Source organism: Epinephelus moara, chromosome 6 (genome assembly GCF_006386435.1).
Source record: "Epinephelus moara isolate mb chromosome 6, YSFRI_EMoa_1.0, whole genome shotgun sequence".
In the NCBI taxonomy this organism is placed as follows: Eukaryota; Metazoa; Chordata; class Actinopteri; order Perciformes; family Serranidae; genus Epinephelus; species Epinephelus moara.
Window position 1 is genome coordinate 10847846 of NC_065511.1, and position 20573 is coordinate 10868418.

The following is a 20573-nucleotide window of genomic DNA, read 5'->3' on the forward strand; positions in this document are numbered from 1 at the left end:
CCGTTCCTATTAATTCATGTCTAATAATCAACATACAGAACACAGATCCTGCATAATTCAACATTTTGAGCTCCCTTTCCGTTCAATAAAACATCCAACAAATGCAACCAGCAACTGTGCACATATCCCTGTACAAAAACAGTGTACCACACACCACATACAGAACATGTGCCCACAGTACAACATCTCCCATCGGCTCAGGTGAAGCCCCGTTCTCATCAATCACTTTCCTCATTGGGAAACAGATGGTGCCATTCGGTGGAGGACGAGAAGTGAGGAGTGGAAACATCACAGCTGATGCTGGCTCTGCACGAGTGTGTGTGTGTCTTTCTGCACAGACACATATGTCATGTTAAAGGACACGTTCATCTGAACAGATGTACTGTGGTGATCCCAGGCTTCGTTGAGTATTTATGATCCCTGTGGACTTTACATATGCTGGCGTTGACATAACATAAAGCATTAAGGGCGCTAAAGTGCTAGCTATCTAGCTTCAGATGGATATCATTAAGCCATAGGAGTGTTACTTGTCAGTATGAGTGGTTGTAGATTCCTTCCACAAGCCGTGTTTACCCTGCAGTTGGAAAGCGTCCTGAATTCTGATGTTTTTTCCTTTTATGTGACACAGATCTGATTTGACATTCATATGTACAGCACATATTCTAAATCTTGTGCTAAATCTGATACATGTACGACCTGTGGCCATACGAGTGAAGTCTAAACTGTCAGATTATGTAGTTTTCATGTTGCTGTTCATGGGAATGTGTCAAATCTCAAGGTCTATCTGACTACAAAATATGGAGTATAACTACTCAGGCAGCGAGTACAAGGACAGCAACAGAGAGCAGTCTTAATTAGCATTAGCATTAGCAGATTACTGTATGATTTCAAGAGACACGTGGCCATATGTCCTCTTCCTCTCCCTGTCCTTCCAGAACACTCTACTCTCTATCTGGGCCACTAGGTTCCTACTTACGTACACTGGAAGACCAAATCCACTTTTTCTGATCAAAGTGGATTAAAGGTACAGTGGTGAAGATTAGAAACATGTCCTGGAGTGCTAATTTCACTTGCTCTGCCAAGATCTGTGTGTACGTGTGGACAGAGACCTATTTAATGCCCCACCAGGGGACCCGGTCCTGACCACAACATTAAGACCCAGATCCAATAAGGTGGGAATAGTGAAGATTTAAGTATATGTTATCTGGTAACACAGAGTTGTGAGTTCCTTGCAGGTTTATTCAAAGTAGTGGTGTTAAAGTGCGCTTCAAATGAACTGTGATCAGATTAGCAGACTGGTGTCCAGGTATACCTGGACTGTAGGACCCCAGACCTGTATAGGTTCAGGCCTTATTTCAGTCCCATTCTTTTACTGTGGGTCTCAGGTCTGTTTATCACAATGCTAAATACCCAAGTGGAACTGAGATAACCTGTGACCAGTGCTGATCGTGAGATTAAACGCTGTGTGTGTAACTTGCATGATGATTAGACTGACTTAGAATTACATAACAAGATGTACAGTAAGGTGAAAAAACATTGAGCTGCAGCACCAGTTGGAGGCAAGGTGGAGGAAAGATGGATACTGAGCCCAACAATATTCACAATTCGGATCAACTTTATAAAAAAAAATCCTGAAATATCCATCATTTCAGGCATGCACTAGATTAGGTATGTAATATCTCAGGCAAGAAAAGGTTGGTCAAACTTTTTTTTTTTTTTAAATGATCAGATCCAATTTGATATTGGGACAAATTTCAAGGGTCCCTTAGGGTTCAGGTTCATCATTTTGTGATCTCTATCAAAAGATGTTTGCATATGTATGTGGAATCTGTAGGCAAGAGGATAGAACTTTGGTAACAAAAGTTTTCTGGTTTCAGTTCGTAGTCAAAGAGGAGGAAAAGAATTGGCTGAAATCCAACCTTGTAACCCATCAGCTATAGTATGATGACGAGTTAGCTTTAAATAGGCCTTTTTTAAATATATCTGCATTCATAAGCAGATATGTTTATACAGATTAGCCAAAATGACCGGCACATGGTAAAGGAAGTCTTTGCCCGGGGATCCACTGGCTACCCACATCAGCCTTAAATACTGGCCGTTGCCCTCAGAGGATTTATCATCATCAGACAACAGACCTGTAGCTTCGTGCTCCTTGTATTTTATCATATCTGAAGAAATCCCTGACTTTTCCTTGTTGGCTAATTTCATTGTCATTTTTTTAAGATTATTTTTAAAGGGGGTTGCCTTTATCAAATAGGAAAGCTTTAGCATGAAAGGGGGAAAGAAGGGGGGGGTAACATGCAACAAAGGGCCTCTGAATGGAATCAAACTTGCGGCAGCTGTGGCTACTGACGCCCTGATTTCAGTGTCATTTTTTGTAATTTCAGCTCACAAGAACAGAGAAGAAAGACCATGTATGCATTAAGAAAATCAGTTAGTGAGTCGCTATTTGCACAGACTGCTTACGACCAGTAACACTATGGGAGGGGTCATGATTACCTTGGAGAGATGGATGAATTTACACCTTTTCAGCATCTGGCTATAATGTATCTAACCACCTCTGAAGATGGTTTGGACAAACAGATATGAATCCATCTTGAATGTTTTTGGGGTGCATTTACACGTTAAACGTAGCCTTTTTGAGATCGCTATCAGATCTGCCCAAGACTCATGAAGTGTAAATGGGGTCAAAGGTAGTCTGAGATACATTTTGTTGCATGTCATTTTGCAAAAGAAAATAAAGCCTTTTTGATCACAAAGAAATCTAGTTTCCAATACTAGACAGCATCCGATAAAGAATTCAACACAGTGGAAAGACAGTACCACATTCATCCTTTCTTATTACTGTGAAAAAGTTAATGTTCAAACCTGACACCTATCATCTGTTCCTCAATTTTATAACCACCATGGTCTTAAAAAAGGTTCTTTATTCCAATATGTCCATTACTGCTCTCTGTTGCTGAAGCTTTTACGATGATTTAGCCAGACAGCCCTGATTTTGTGTGATCATACAATAGCAGAGAGATGATCTTGCAAATGGATGATGTGTCTGTGAAAAGCTGGTGTGTAAAGTGACGCACAGCTCACTCCACTTCAGAAGGCTTGTCATTGCAGCCTAATGACGACTGTACCATCTGGTGTCAAAAACCAGAAGGGTTTTTTCAAATGGCCTATTAAGACGCTATAGCAATTGCTGAGAAATTACCTGTTACCTTGATGAATGCTTTCAAACCCATCTCTGCCAAACCAATTGTTTCCTTCACAATCCTACTAAGCCTTTCAAATCTTTCCGCTCTGCTCCCCTGGGAGGAAACGCCAGTGTTGTCAACTATGTCTTTTCATTTAGAAATACAACCCTTTGTTTCCCAATCCCCAAACGTAATCGATTGAAAGTGGTTCCCAAACCGCTATCAGAAAGGGTTTGAGTCTTGTTTGAAGACAGAAAATTATTGGAAAATCAAGTATTCACCACAGTGCTTACGGTATCTGCTCTCAAACTGTTCAAAGCCAGAGCTTTGGGAGAAGCTCTTACAAGAAAAAGCCTTGCCGTTAGTCCTCCTTTGATTTACTTGCTAAAAGCCCCAATACAACAAATAGGCCACTTCACTGTTTCCCTTAAACAGTGGTCTCCATTTGCACAGAAAAATGTTTGATTATGCTTGTAGCTTTCTCTCATTATGCTTCCTCTTTCTTCAAAACAAACCTCAATTTAAAATAAAGCTACTTTTTAGACACCATTAGGGAAAGAAATTGCTTCTGGGTAAAAAGGAGAATCTAGTGAAAAGAGTTGGTACATACCCAGCAGGTCTCAGAACGGGTTCCATTGACTCTTGTGCAGAGGAGATAATGGAATCAATCCCTCAAACTGCTTAACTTAAGCATAGGAAAAGGCCTGTCATGTGACTTTGTCCTCATTAGGAGAGTGGGGCACTGTGCTAATTTATTTACCCAATATACACCAGACAAGCAGAGATGCACAGACAGGAGGAGGAGGGGGAGGAGGAGGAGAGGGAGGCATGAGCTGGCCAAGCCAATCTGAGCCTGTTACTGATGCCTGAGCCAAGACCTGAGGGGTGGTAGAAGGAGGAGGAGGAAGTGTGTGTGTGTGTATGCGGGGAGGTACAGTAGATGGGATGACAGAGGACAAGATTGAGATGGACAGGACGGAGAGGAAAAGGATGGGGAAGCTGTCAGCAAGACGGAGACGGCTGGTAATGCAGAAGTAGCAAAGAAAAGAGGGAAAAAATCCAGGCTGGGTGGGGACGGGATGGGGATGTGTTATGTGCCGTGTTTTGCCTGGTTCTTACTGTGTATCCCGGGTGGCTGGGCTCCAAGGCCGTGTCACTTGGGTCTGTTCCAGGTGGTAAAAGCATAAGGGCTCCTGGTGGCGGAGATGTGCCACACTCAGCCATCTGGTGATGAGTCACTCTGTCTCTACTCTTGTTTGCTCTGACTGGGCATGAGATTGCAGGCCATCAATGTGTGTGTGTGTGTGTGTGTGTGTGTGTGTGTGTGTGTGTGTCTGTGTGCGTCCCTTTAATGCATTAGCACCCTGTTTATTGCGATGGCAACTCAGCAAAGACGTAATCAGTGAAAGCTGAAAGTATTTGGATTTCATCTGTGTTATGGTGATGAGAGGCCAACTCATTTGATGCAGCAAGGTAGTGACACTCTAAAGTAAAATTCCCTCTCATCAAACAGCAACAGAGGCATCTTACCAGAAGGCATCCTGACTGTAGCTTTAAATATCTTACTCAAGCATTAGAAACAGAGGCAGATAATATGCTAACAAAGATGCTAATTTGTTTAAAACTACAAGGTCATGGCCGAAAGTGCAAAGACAGAAATGTATGCATCACACCCAGCATTCAAAACAGTACCAAGGCTTAAAATGCATCCGTGTGCTGCAAATAAAATGTGAAAAGTATGGGAGATGGGCTGGAGGCCATGCACACAGTAATCTCCCCAGTATTGTGCACGCCTGATGGCGGCATGCATCCTGCCTCCTAGATAGATGCAGCCAACTAACGGGCCTGCTCCTGTGTGACAGCTCCCCTCCTCCAGGCCAAAGCTGACCCAAATCTATGTTTTCTTTCTCCACCGCTTTGCCCACAATTCCACATCAGAGACTGGGACAGCGGGCACTCCACTTTATCAAATCCCAGTACCACTGCTCATGCAGTTATCATGCTGGGCACAATGGTTAAGCTGCCATACTTCTACTGCCCCCTATCCTCCAACATGTAGCCCTCCTTCACTGAACACACAATTACAGTACACACAGCAGATACAGTACTGTGCTTTAATAACAGATGCAGGATTGGTCTTCAGGATGTGCATTTCACTCATAAATATACTAATTCAAACCAATAAGTACCTATAATATAAATAAAATTCAGATTTTATATGAACTGGACACTACTTTTTAGGAGATTATTGCAAATTTTAAGAAGTTTGGATCCCCGACTTAGAATGCTGACTCTCAGTTACCACCGAATGATCTTTTAAAAGCATAGCAACAGAAACAGTTATTGATATACATATGTACAATATAAAAAAATTCTTAAACCGTTTTTTTTTTTTTTTTTTTTTTTTTAATCCAAACCCCCTCTCATTTCCAAATTTTAAATTGGTTCTTAAAATCATATGTTTTACATGAGAAACTATGTAAAAGTAAGATCATCTGAAGTAGTTTTTAAAAGAAATTAACTTTTTTAAAGAAGTTTTGGAAATGAAACTGATATGGCATGTCACTGCACTAGAGTTATGAAAACTGAAACTTAATTTAAGGAAATACTTGGTTAGTTCAAATCATTCTGACTACACTTGCACATTTTTTTCTTTTCTGTCATAGTACCTATAACTATGGGTGCTGAACAGAGCCTGGCCTTGAGCATGCTTTAGGCCTGCTATAGCATTATACTGTCACAAAAAGCAACACATGCAACAAGTTCATGGGATACAAAACCCAAAGCTTTTGGATTTTGGGTCACAAAATGTGGTGTCTATCCTGAAACAGCAGCAAAAAAAAACAAAAAATACAAGCTTCATAGCTAACGTTTCTGTTCTCCACATCCATCTATCATTGTCATGGAAACTCAATAGCTCCTCTGGCAAGACAGAGATAGAGTTGCTGGCTGAGGACTCACACTGTGAATCATAATTGGATTGATATCTTTCACATTTAGCAAATTAAGCCTTGTGTCTCTGTGTCAGTCTAATCTCATAGACCTGTAACCAGTGTTTGCCAAATGCACAATATGATAGAAGCCGCTGAGCCTACAGATATGTTAAAGGAGAAAATAGCTCGACATTAGGGAAATATGCTTATCTGCTGTCTTGCTGAAAGTTAGATGACAAGATCAATACCATTCTCATACCTGTCTGTTGAATACAAAGATGGGGCCAGGACACAGTTAGCTTCGCATTAGCACAAAGACTGGAAACTAGACCCTCAAGAATGCTGCACAGCCTTGCTTCCAATTTTGCCCAATGGTCACTCGTGGTATTGCAGAAAAAAAAATCCCCTGTGGCCCCAAAAGCATTGTCCCCAAGGGTTACTGTTGTAAAAGAGACATCTGTAAAACTGTTGATAGGATTTTTTTTTGTGTATGCGTCAGGTGAGCAATTTCACTGGACTGAACAGGCGCCATCTTGGCATCCAGTGTCTAATTACTATTACACATCTATACAGGAAATGGGTAAAAAGCTAGTCTTTCTGTGTCCAAAGCAGTGGGGGCTGCTGGTCTTTCAAACAGGGGAAGCTCACTTTAAGTTTACATCATACAGTTTGTCATATTGTAGTGAGGCAGTAACTTATAAAAAGAAATACTTAATTGAAGCCGTTTTTCCCAGGGAAGTTAGGCCTCCCTGGAAGTGACTATTTTGTCACATTTATCCAATGACCGTCTTGCTTTGCTGCATGAAAAATACTTTCTCAGCGCTGTCTCATAGGAATAGCTGATGTTTGAACATCATAGTCATGATGTTAAACGCATCCTAGCACAGGTTTAATGCAATGTAAATTCTTATTTTAATGTAAATTCAATTGTGCATATTTGACCGTTTCTTATATGAAATTTTAGGGGAAAATCAGCCTCCCTTGTTGTCTCAGTGCAATCGCCCTTGGTCCAAAGGTAAGGTCTGCCAGCGGGGACTCTGATTTCTGAGCTTTAGAGGTGATCATAGGTGCATGTTTTACCTTCTGACACAGCCAGGGTAGCTATTTTCCCATTTTCAGTCTTCATTTGTGGCAATAATGGCTGCCGTTTGGCAAAAGTAACATTTTCCTGCTTTAAAGGTTTTGTATGCAACACTCCGAGCAACCAAATAGCAGCAAACCACTATTTGCTATGTAAAGACATAGTGGCATCCGCACCGGAAAATGAAATCACACTGCCTCTGTGTGCGTCTCTGCTCTTTGTTATGGTAGCCAGTCCAGTCACAGGTGTATGTTTGTGCATGTGTGTATCTGGCTGGCTCGCTCATCGCAACCGCTTTACACTGCGCTCATACAGCTGTTACCGCTGATATCGGGACAGCATTGTTGCGCTAGTATAGTGCCCACTCTCTGGTTCGTCCCTAGTTAACACTGTTAGCTCTGTCAGCACTGTTGCCGTTGTTTAATGCTGGTTATGGAGTTAGCACCATTAGCTGCTAGCCACTAGCTCAGCCACCTCCATGTTGAGAACCATGTACAGACAACTAATATGCTTTGAATTTCGCAGAGCCCCTTTGAGGTAAAATGAAGTCTGGAAAAAAAACAAAAAACTTAATGGATTAAAAATGGGTATGTGTTCTCAGACACTGCTTCAATAATGCTGCTTAAAACTATTTGTGAAACTAGACCGGCATGTTTTATTGCTACTTAGCACACATTAGCTCTAAGGGCTAACTTGGCTTGTTTACTATATTATCTGAATGTGACCCTGAACATTCCAGCGAAGCCCGGAAAAAAAAAAGAAACAAATACTTGAATGTTAGTATTAAACAGCCAAATACAATTCGACTGACATAATGCTGAGTCTAGAACAGCCCTATTAAAAACCCTCTAGGGGCTTGAAAACTGGCATGCTCTAGGCAGCATAGTACAAGAAATAATTAGAGCTATGTATGCAATTTGTTTGTATCTATCAGTAATTTTAAAAATAATAAAACTTAAATAACTTAAAAATTAAAAATGTGAATTTATTGGAGCTCACGTTAAATATTGTGGTATAAAAACTTTTCCTAATGTAGGGAGCAAACAGTCATTGAAAGTCAGTCAGTGAAGTTAACTATGGATGCTAAAAGCATACTTCCTTACAAATCAGCTCTCCTGTCTTTATACTGGCCGTCAGTATCCTGGTAAGAGAGTGGTATGGCTCAGCAATTTTTATGGCTGACTAAACCACAAGGCTCTCCGTCACTGTGAAACCCTGGCAGAGAGCTACGGAGAGCGGAATGAAGAGTTTGGGACAATCTCAGGTCTCCATCTTCGTGAGAAACGCCACTCTCGCCCTGAAATGTTTTGGGTAATGATACTCCGCTTGTAAGAAACTCCGCCTGGCCCATCTGTATTCTGAGGTGGGCAGTGCATAATGATGTTTCTGAGCAGAGAGTGAAAAATGGCTGAGCACTGTAATGCCTTCCTGACAGACAAGCACTGCAGAATACAGATCTGCCCGCGTGGGTGTAAATAACTTAGTGGAGTGAGTTGTAAAAAAAGAAAGTCTAGGTGAAGAAAAAATAGATAATATTGGAACAAATGCACTGCTGAGAAACAAAGAAAAGCATTTACTTTGCCAAGTCTAAGTATGATGAAACAGTGTGTAATTGGTCAGTGGTGGATGGCCAATACAAAAACAGAAGTACAGAAGTACTGCATCCTTGTATCTGTGTGGACTAATACCAAAATAGACTCCCTCTTGACTTCCCATGTACACAGAGATATAGATTAAAAGTCCAGCAATCAATCTTATCAAGATCCACCGCTCCCGCAGTCTCTGGACATTCTATATTACCCCTCTGTTTTCTACACATCCTATGCAGGCCAACAGGGAATTGGGCCCTCCACCAGCATACATCAGGTGAGCACTCCACAACATACAAGTGAGTCATTTTGTCCTCTGAGGAACAAGTGGCTGTAGTCCATACTATTCTTGTTCTTTGGGTACTTAATGTTTTACACTGCCTTATTTAGAGACAGGATCTTGTCACACAGTGTTGTTGTGAGATAAACACCATATGGCACATTATATATAATAGTAGATATAATGGTTGATATACTGAATCAGCACACAGCAGAGCATCTGTACACCAAAGAGCAGTCTGTAGCTTTAATCTAGAAGTTCACTGGAAGTTTGGACTTTGTTTCTAGTTGTTTTAAGCTCATTCTTTTACTTTGTTTCTGTATTCTACTGATCATTTTGAGCTTTAAAAGAGGGTTTTTTTATTTCTTTTTTTTTGTAGATGAAGTTTATACTGGAGAATGAGAGTAAACACTGGGACAAAATGTCTTTGGCTAGATTCAAGATCCAAAGCAGTTAACATTTGTAGAGTAAAGGCGAATCTGCATACATTTAGGATGATAAAATCTGAATACAGTCCAGAGAATAAAGTTCTACAGAAGGGCAAAGTCCCTCTAGGGGGAGAGGAGTGCAACAGAAGAGTAAAAGGTTGTTCTTCCCTTAGTCCCCAGGCCATTTCTAACTCTAAGGTGAGGTGAAAGCAGCAGAATTCACAAAAGGCTATAACAACCTCTCTGTGTTTAAACTGGACAGTACTGTTCTGTAGATCACCCTGGAAGACTGAAAGCAGTCTTTTCCCATGTGTTGTATCAATGATAGATTTTTATTCTCCTTACTATTGTGGAACCATGCAAGACTGTATATTGTTTAGTAAGACAAAAACAGTAAAAAAATTAAATAAAATAATGAACAATAAACTCAAGACTTTATACACAAGATACAAATATTTAAATTGGTTACTTGGAAAAAGCGTGGGCTTTGAATAAAAAGGCCATTTATCAGGGGAACAATTTATTTCAGTTTTGTACATTAAGAGTTTTTTCCTCTTAAAGAGGGCTAACTTAAAGGAGATAGTTTAGATTTTAGGTGGCAATATTTTTAGGTGGCTGAAATATATTTTGTTGCTAACCCCCATCCACAGCAGTACATTGCTTAGATTCCATGTCAGACTCAAGCCTGCTTCTCCAAACTGCCTTAGTGCTGACTTACAACTACTGTATGTGATACACCGACCATGAATAAGTAACTCACACTACCCAACTTCAGAGGATCCTAACTATCCCTTAAATGTCCCCTTCAAACCTTGTTTTTGCTGACCTCCAGTGGGTTAAAGTCTCACCTTGCTGCAGTGATGCACAAGTGTACTCCAGGACACCGTGACATCACTTTTGTTACAGATGCGTCAAACCACACTTCCAGCCACACCCTACCATGCCAAAAAGTGGTGCTAAGTGCAGTCTGAGATGGGAAAAGCTTGAAACTTTTCGCCAGAGATGGCAGTAAAACACAACGCTATTTTTTTAGGTTTTTGTTCATGCTGTAGATGCACCTGAGTCTTGTTCTCACATCTGGGATAGATGCAATTGTTTGGCATGACACAGAAATAAAAATAAACTGCCTTACTACATGGTGAAATGCAGCTAGACTGTTAATGTTATATTTATGTTTTAATTTTGATGTTTCCTGTTTTTTTCCTTCTATTAATTTAACTGTACAACTCTCATTAATTATATGTATTGATATTAATAATTCCCTGTCAGATCTCAGGTTTATTGTTCATTTTTTATCAGATTAAAAAATAACACCAACATTTGTTAACCAAAGAGAACATCCAGTGTAAACATTAAAGTAAATCCTCTGTTGGCAAATAGGAATGCAAAGAGCTTTATCTCCATCTCTCTCTGTCTCTCTCTGTGATGTACTGAGTAAAGCCTGTGACAAGGGAGCACTGGAGAACGGGCCTTTAATCAGAAAAAGCCAAGGCCTGTGGAGGAGGCGGGGGTGGGTTGGGGGACTATTACATAAATAGTTTTACTCGGCATCAAAATTCATTATCAGACCAAAAATTAATCCTGTCAGATTTATATTTAGAAAGGGCTTACATCATGATGGCAAACCAGGTTAATACTTTACAGCATACAAGTACAAATGCGATTGTTTACGTAAGCAACAACAGCCAAAAAGTCAACATTTACAAGTAAACAATGTTTATCCTCTTCTTACTGGTCTCTACTGGTGACCAAAGGCAGTGCAACAGCATTACAAAAAAATCATCATATTTTGCCAGGAAAAGTGCTTGAGTTGTCACAGACAATAGTTTTGTTTTGTTTCTTGGGCTTGACGTCTTACTACTTGCATCTTTAACCAGTTCCTATGTGTAAATGGTGCGGCAGAAGAGGCAGTCATCCAAACACACTCATGAGAGATGACACCTTTCAACCAAGAGTCGTGAAAGAGAAAAAGACACAAGCATCAAGAACAAATGATGCAATATCTCCACTGGCTGCAGCTGTTTGACAGCCTGGAATGAAGACGCTCAGTTACAACGCAGCTCTGTTCATCATACACAGCACACATAGGAGACAATACTGCGTGTGTCCCTGGGCTAATCTGGAGGGAAAAAAAACTGAATTGTTTTGACATTTAAAGCAGACAGCCGATGGCACACAGACATTAAGATCTCAGGGGTGAAGAATCCCTTCTTTTTTCGAGATAGTTTTCCTCATTTGTGGAGTGCATTTATGTGAATTCCCTTTCACACATAGTCGGCCTGGGTTCTCACATACACACACACACACACACACACACACACCTCTGCGGGTGGCTACTCACAGGTACACAGAGAGATGAATCTTCATTAGTGGCAGAAATCACTGAATAATTTATAGCTAATCAATTTGAGACACACACACACACACACACACACACACACANCACACACACACACACACACACACACACACACACACACACACACACACACACACACACACACATTAAATTAGCATTTGCTGTGTTTCCTGCTGAGCACCAGAGCCTTGATACAATTTCACCAGAGTACTGACTTTAAAGACTGGATAGAATTAAATTCGCCCATTTTTTGAGGAATAATTTAATTTATTTAGTTCCATGGAGTTGGTCCAGAAAACCGACAATTTTGAAGACTGAGGATTTTGTTTCCAACTTACATCACACAAGAACAGATTCAACTATTGTCTCGGCTCCGTAACAGTCAAGATGACAGCAAAGATAACAAAACAAATCTTGTATTGTGCCTAACTTTAGTGGATCATTACATATCAGGTATGGAATTAATCTGCAGATGCTCCAGTTCAAAATGAGACCAAACTCTTCTACAGATGTCAGTTCTTAAGCCATGACAAGTAAGTGACAGTAAGGCTTGTTCTTAGCCTAGCTGATTGCCAGAAATGCCTTTTGCTCTATGAATTGGCTATGTGATTTTGTTGATCACTTGCAGCCCCTACTGGTTGGTTAAGAAGAGTGAAGAGTCAGCAGTAAATGAATTTATAAAACAGTCTATGAAACAGGTTTGTCAATAATTGTGAATCATCTCAATCACAAGAGGTCCTCGAGCTACAGTCATAAATGTGCATACAAAATATTAAGCTGATTGGTCCAGTAGTATGCAAGATTAGCTGCAAACAGATACACACATAAAAACACACATATTGTAAGCTTGCAACTGAAGAAATGGTACTTTCTGTTTGTCTGTATTAATATAAAAATACTAAAATGCAAGAGTGATTGTAACAAACATCATGATATAGTATAAGATGAAGTGTAGTTATGTGGTAAATTAACAGTCAAATGCATGTTTTCCTTCAGTGTGAGTCATCAAATATTAAATACAGGCAGAGTTCAATCGTGTCACTGCTGACACCATGGGGTGAAAACTGAAGGCTGAAAAGCTTTACATACTGTGAGTCAGGCGGTATGCTGGTATGGCTCCAACTGCATCCTTCACCCATTTAATTGCGACGATTCTGACATAAACACTACAGACGTTGGCCTTGAACACAGCAGCAGCACTCTGCTCTACCACTTAACCAGAAGTTAATTTAATTTATTTCAATAAAATTCCAAAACAGACTTGAATGAGTTGCACTATGACTGACCGGCAACAGAGTCTACGAGAAAATATATTCTACCCCTGAGCTTGTGCTCTTGAATTATGTATGCAACGGAGTGGATGCACCGTATTCTGCTACACTAAATGACCTTTCATGATAATTGTGACCATGTGTCCTTGGGCTTTCAGCCTGGGAGTGGATATTATGCAACTGGGATGACTACACTGGACTATATGTTAGTTTCAAATGTCAAACAAGTCAAGGATAACAAGGCCGGATAAAGAGTGTCCCTTTTGTTGCATCTTTTATGGAAGCAGGCACGGTATGCTGAGATACCTCTGGCCAGCTAAATGAATTTCCAACATGACTCAGCCCCTGTGAAGACAGCCTGGGATTCTGCTGCCTCCTAATGAAAAGATGTTGATTGCAATTACACACAAGACCCTGGAAGTAATCACAGTGTGCATGTAAGTGTGTCTTCATTTCCTTCTATACTTTATGATGAGGTTTTTTCTTTTACTTTTGAATCTCATTGCATTTGGTTCTTTTTTTATATCTATCTGCCACTCTAAATACCTTCTACCTACAGTATGTACCCATCTACTTCACATCTATTGATATACACATCTACTAGAGGTCTAACTATACACATAAGTCACAGTTCAGATGTTCAGATGGTTCACACCAGGGTTAAGGAGTTGGTGAGTTTGGTACAGTGGGAACAAAAACCCCAAATGTATAAGGACATGGTTCTGTCATATATTTTGAACAGACATTTGTGCAAGTGTCACAGACATACACAATCATCTTGCTGGGGACTAAGGTAACCGTTTGGGGTCACAGTTGCATATAATACTGAAAAGTATCTCTTATAATATGAATTAAATATACAAAGTAAATATAATAATTGAAAAAACCTGTGCATTAGCAAGAGTGTTTCAATAAACTCCACTTTTGCCTTTCAAAAGCACCCAAACATTTACCATACCAGAGATAGGTACATCTGGGTGAAGCCATCAAACGTATGTCAGTTTCCATTCACGTACCCTTAGAATAGTGGCGCAATACTGACACACCTTCCTCATCTGAACTCACAGCCTGGTCTTCCAGCTCTGGCGTTTCATTTGCTCCCGCCACAGTGTGACTGACTTGCATGCCACTCTGTTTGTTGTGCTAACCTAAGCATATGTTGCGAACGACACACGAATAACAGTTTGCCCCAGAATTTGCCCTTGTGAACTTTGGTTCCACATTACATGCATCAATCTAAATACTGCACATTATGCCTGCAGCTGCATCCGCTGGACTGCATCCCCCATACTGTTCAACACAAATAAAGCTGTACTATCTACCTATTTATGTATCTACAGTAACAATATACCCATGATACCCACTTACCTATAAATCTATATCTACCCATATATCTATTCCCATGACACCCATCTACCTATAAATCTATATCTACCCATATATCTATTCCCATGACACCCATGACACCCACCTACCTATAAATCTATATCTACCCATATATCTATTCCCATGACACCCATGACATCCACTTACCAACTGTATAAACCCACGATATGCATCTATCTATCAATATACCCAAAAATCCATATAAGCAATTACCCATTATATGCATCTGCCCACATTCCCCATCTATCTACATAGCTGTCTGTTCATTTATCTAAACACCCATTTACCTACCTACCTGGCCACTTATCCCATCTTTACAAAATTTAGCCAAATCAAGTCAATTTTCTACTTCTGTAACCTAGAACACCACTTTTCAGAATATACTTATATACTCCCATGGCATTTAAATTTCCCATCAGCAAAACTTTGAATGTTATCTCAACCCTTTGATAAGGAGCTGATGCAGGCCTAATACCACCAGGCACTGCCTTTGATAACATCTCCTCTTGACAGTTTGACAGGTATGGGTCATGACTGCCTGGATCTTGCATGTTTCCACTACCTCTGCGTGGCACTGAACTCAGGACGACCCTGAAACGGATGGCGAGGAGCACACTACCATCATGCAGTGAGACCAGGACCTTCAGTCACATGCTGTCTCCAAGGACAGCGCTGTCTGTCTGAGGAGCACAGGCTACGTGATCTAACGGACCTTCATAGGATGTAAAGAGCATGTTCTACCAGCTGACACTTAAGCAATATCACACGAGAGGGAGTGATGTTATACTCGTACATATACGAGTATAACATCACGAGCTCAAGTGTGATATTGCTTTTATACAACAGTTCAACAGTTAAATAAGCAAGGCTGATTAAGAAATGTTGAAAAATGAGGACAAAATAGATAATTTAAGCATTTTATTTGTCTTCCGCCAACAAAAATAGTTCCCTCAGGACTCCGCTGTCACCGTTGCTATGTAACGCAGACATGGTGCGCCAGGCACTTACTCTTTATACACATTTATCTGCACGTTTCCATTAATTGTGCAGCCGGTGAAATAAGTCTCTGGTGACTGCATGGTGGACTGTCGCTTCACAGGCACAGCCGACTCTGCCTTCTGATCTGACAGTATGTTGCTTTTCTCCAAGTCATTGAGCTCCGCTGATGAAACACTGACAAACCTGGATGTGTGCTCAGATGGATTCAGCTTCTCCTCTCCCTCATCTTCCTCTGATGACCATTCATAGTTCAATTCAAAACTTATTTTAGGAAATAAATCCATATTTTTGGCTGTTTGACAGTGGATGAATTAATTAGCCTACAACGCAACTGCTGACCTAACTGACACTAACCGTCAGTTTTGATTTGATTGTTGATTGCAATCAGCTGTGAGGCGGAGTGATACATACACAATGAAATAACCGTGATGTTGTACTCCAATATCGTCACAGTTTTACTGTCTCTCGACCAATCAGATTGCAGGGCCGGAACTAACTGTTGTATAATTCCTGTCATATCACTGTGGTATATCAAAGTTTATACCCTGTTTGACCATGTGTGAAACTGTTTTTGAAACTGTTTAATCCATTAAAAATGTCATGATGTGTATTAGCACCAACTACTGCTCTTGGATAGAGCTTAACCAAGGTTTGCGAATACCACCTGGAGCTGTCTGACAGTAGAATCAAAGTCACTTCTCTTTTTTTATATGATCTATGTGAAGCAGAGCTTTGTTCCTGTGATGCACTGAAATAAAGGTTTAGATAGGCAGAAGTGTTAACTCTCATTGATAAGAGATCTCTCCACTAAGCTAATCAGAAACAAATAAAAACTCCAGACCAGGTAAGCACTGTAGTTACACGTCAAGAGAAGGAGGTGCTAACAGAGTTTATTGGCTAAAAATAAGTGCTCTTCCTCACAGGCGGGTTCTCTAAAGCTGTCACATCAGGCAGGGCCAGCTGTGTCGGCACTGTCACATGTCACCTTCCATACAGCCATATGGGAACACAAGACGACCTCTGGACGGGCTGGCTGCAGCTCGCTTTCATGCTGGGAGCGGTATAAAGTATTAATTGTTGACATCACGCTTCCAGACACTGATACTCTTTAAAACACTACACATCTGATTGTAATGAGTTTTGACTTTTTGACTCATGTAGAAGAAAAATGAAAAGACTTTTGCCAACTCTTTCAATTATTTGACACATGGACTATTTTTTACATGACATCACTGAGCTTTCAAATACACAAGCGGGGCTCAGTGTCCTCTGCATGGTATCACTCTGAGGACAACTTTCAAGGTCGTTCACAGCTGCAGTTATAAAAGCATTGTTGGTTTCCCTGTGCTGCCTTTAGTGTCTGCTTCCTGCACCCCTCTTTCGGGTCAGAGAACACATCATTTATCAGGCCTTGTTAGAGTCACTGTCAGCTAAACACACTGACTGTGTGTGGGATGATTATGAGGTACAGCCATGGCTCTAGAATGATCAAACCTGTGAAGATGACATAGAAACAGAGCTACTGTGAATGGAGAACCAAAAATGTAATTGACACTGGCGACATCCACAGTTCATATTACTATTCTATATTAATGATAGATGCATGTTCACTGTATGGCCATAAGACAACCCTGTCCTCATGCATTTGTGTACTTTTGTTCTGAGGACTATATTCAAGGATCTAGGGTTGGATCCCTTGGTTTCAATTAAGTCTCTACAGTGATTATTTTATACAATAGTGTGCTTTCAACTTTGAGGCAATAGTTTGGGAAAGGCTTGTATGTATGTGGCTAGGTAGCCAGCTAGCTAAGTAAGAAGTTGACATTCCCATTCCTACTCTACAAGTGTCCGATTTGTTGATTGTTTCTTCAACTGACAGAATTAGCCGTAAATGGGCACAACACCAGACATATTTAAATCCCTGAACAAATCAGAAATATGGGAAACATTTCAGAAGTCTAGAACCAGGCAACCTGACCTCAACACCATCAAACAGATGTTGTCAGGATAAATTCCAAAGTCTTGTGGAAAAGTCTGAAACCAGAAAAACTGAAGCAATACTAGCAGCATGTTGTGGCCTTTAGTTTTGGAATGACATGTTTAGCTATCACACAGCAGCCCCGACACACAAAGCCGACAATGAGCCGTTGGTCAATGTCATGCCAATGGTGAGTGTCTGTCGCCCTAGTTTTCACGGCATGTCCCGCACCGTAGGTTCTCCCGCACAGTCGGCCCTTGTTAGCTGTTTTTCGGCTGATTAAGCATGTTGAATCAGCATCGGAAGCTCTGATTGGCAGTGCAGCTCAGTGCATGAGAAAAGAAACAGAAGTGAGGAAAGCAATCAAACAACTTAAGTCAAGAGGGAGTGAGAACAAAAACACACTTCCGACTGGTGAAAATCATTTGTACTTTCAGCATCAAGTTGTGTTGATAATGTGTTAACTTGCCAAACTAGCATCTTGAATACATCCTGTCTGTCTTTCGGTTTTGCTTGTTTTTAAACACGACTACAGACTACTGCCACTTGCTAGTATGCAGAGTTATTTCCTCTCAGGCAGGCACAGAACATAGTGCTAAATGCCTGTTGGCTGTGGTTTTGTGCTGTGTTCAAGAGCAATTTTTTGACATAGGCCACATGAGGTTACGCTACAGTCGCCCTTGGTTGCCACCAGTTCTTTAATGTCAGTTTGGTGTGTCTGGTCCTTAGTGTAATTACAAACACATACTTTTAGTCACATATTGTCAGTAGTTTCTTCATTATGAAATCATTTCACAATCTTATTTCATTTTCTAATCACATAGTAAACAACAGGATCGATAATGTGAACAACAATGGGGAAAAAAGGATCAGAGTGAGCAACAAACAAGCAGCACATTAAAACCTCAAAGAGGCTGCTGAACACTTGCTGCAGTAGAAAACAAAGTGACGTAAGAAAGAGGGGAGACTGAATGGCATGCTATGAGTCATTTTCTGTTCCTCGAGACAAGCCTCCGTTTTGGGCGGCTGATTAGTGAGATCAGACGGCCTGGTCTGACCTCTCAATTTTCAAAGCATCATTTCATTAAGGCTGGATGGATACGATCTTTTAGTGTATATCAATTCTTTGACCAAGAACAACAAAGCCTCTTACAGCTGAGAGTCTGTGGGTATTTAAAAGCAAAAGGCTGCAGTATCATGGTCCCTATAATTGAACATTCATGCAGACACAGCACTGAATCTCACTCGATGTTAACCTGTCAGATGTCAACATTAGCAAGTGATGCTCCATTTATGCAAACAATGACTCTATGTCCCTCTGCGGGCTATCAGGCAGAATGAATTGTAAAGCTATGCTGCCACATAGACAATTTATTTCCTGACTTAACTGCTGCCAGCCACCCACTCATTGCTTTACTTGTTCTTTAAATAGGATTCATGTATTTCTCTGTGCCACATGGAGACTGTATTAGAAACAGGTGATTTGTATGGCAGGGCAGCAGGGACAAGTCTCTTGGAGAGAGGATGTTCTCAGAAAAAACACAGGAAGGACATCAAATATGGATGTCTCAATTTCAAAAGCCAAGTAGAGTGAAAATGAATGCTGGCATGCTCATGTCTCTCTGATAACCTCCTCCATCAGAAAGACTTGAAGCTGATTCGGTTAGTGAATATTTCCCTCCAGGGGAGCTGTTGAGCAAAGTATAGTTTTTTTTTAATAGCCAAAATATCCTGCATGTCATTATGTTGCAAAAGCTCTATCCATTTCTATAACTGACTGCTAGGCCAGCCCCTCAATTTCTGTTGCTATGCCTCTAAAGTTTTCCATTCGTGGACAGCACATATGTAGTGTAGACTTATGTCATATAATGATGTGACAGATTTGCCACTTGATAATCTTAGTCTTTTCTCAGATAACAGGTTCTTGATTTCAGAAGGAGATAGACAAAAGCCAGCTATCAAATTTGTCAGCTAAGATAAAAACTAGGCTATCACTAACAGATTTAGCTCGTGACAGCTAGTTAGCTTATTAAACTACCGTTAACTTAACGAGTTGGTTGAGAATGCCGTCTCTGGCTGAACTTTCAATGTTTCCTGTTGACTCATTTTAAAAAGAGGACCCTGTTCTTAAAGATGGCTACATACTAATGCTCCTGTCTTTTTTTTTTTTGGCAAGCCCCTGGAAACAGCGCCAGGTTTTGTGGGCTGTTTGACAGAGTGGTCAAACCGTGGATTATAACTTCCCTGTCCATCACGCAATGCGGCTGATGCATTCAGGTCAGCCCTAGATTCTTTTTTTAAAAGATACATGTTTTGATGCAGAAAATACAGTAATGGGAAATTACCAAAACCCAGTTCTTAACATCTTGATTGCCGGTAACAGTTTTGTTAGACTGGATTGTATGTTCCTTATGGCTGTAATTTGACAGACTCAAAGTGCCACCCCTGTAGTTACTGTTGCTAAATCGAACAAGCTTGACAAAAAGAAACATGGCAAGCCAGGTGCGACAGGGTGTATAACAAACACTCTGACAGCTCAACATGGTGTTCTGGTGGGTCAAGAGTCTAGATGACGCTTTGCAGCTGTGTTTTGTTGAACCTGGTACATGTGGAGTATCATAGTGTTGCTAAGCTAGCTTGCTAGCTGAATGAGCCAGACATTTGGGTCTGGGCCTCATGTGGAAAAGGTTGTTTGGATTGCAACTGATAGTTGTAGTGACTACTTAGAGGGGCACTTGCATTTTTGGTTGACACATATCCTCACTTTGTTATTGTAATAATAAAAGACAACAAAAGAAAATGTATTTGTTTTGTTTTTTTGATTAGGGATCCTTACAAATATGATGTTTAAGCAAATAGCCACAGTAAGAAAAAATTATAGAGGTTAAAAATTTTGATGCATCGAGATTTATTAACAAAATTGTTTTATAACTGTATCGTAGCCCTCTCAATTGAAATTGAATCAAATCGATTCTAGTTTTACTACAGCTGCAAAACAACTTCTACATGTAAAGAAATCCAAAGTTTGACAGGCCTGCCGTGACCAGTTACAGTTGGTAAGTTAAGATTGGACAATCCCTG

At 40.5% G+C, this 20573-nt stretch overlaps 1 protein-coding gene across 5 annotated transcripts in view; it reads right to left on the reverse strand.

Annotated features, from left to right (window-relative positions):
• oxr1a (oxidation resistance 1a) overlaps positions 1-20573 on the reverse strand; it is a 210943-nt gene that overhangs the window by 143746 nt on the left and 46624 nt on the right. For 4 of the 5 annotated variants that reach the window (XM_050045738.1, XM_050045735.1, XM_050045737.1 and 1 more), the window contains exon 1: positions 3799-3839. The exons of the other annotated variant lie outside the window; for it this stretch is intronic. In XM_050045738.1, the coding sequence (XP_049901695.1) occupies positions 3799-3824 (26 nt within the window). In that variant the 5' untranslated portion in view covers positions 3825-3839. Of the gene's footprint in view, positions 1-3798; positions 3840-20573 lie in introns of those variants that run through there. 5 annotated transcript variants of the gene reach the window in all.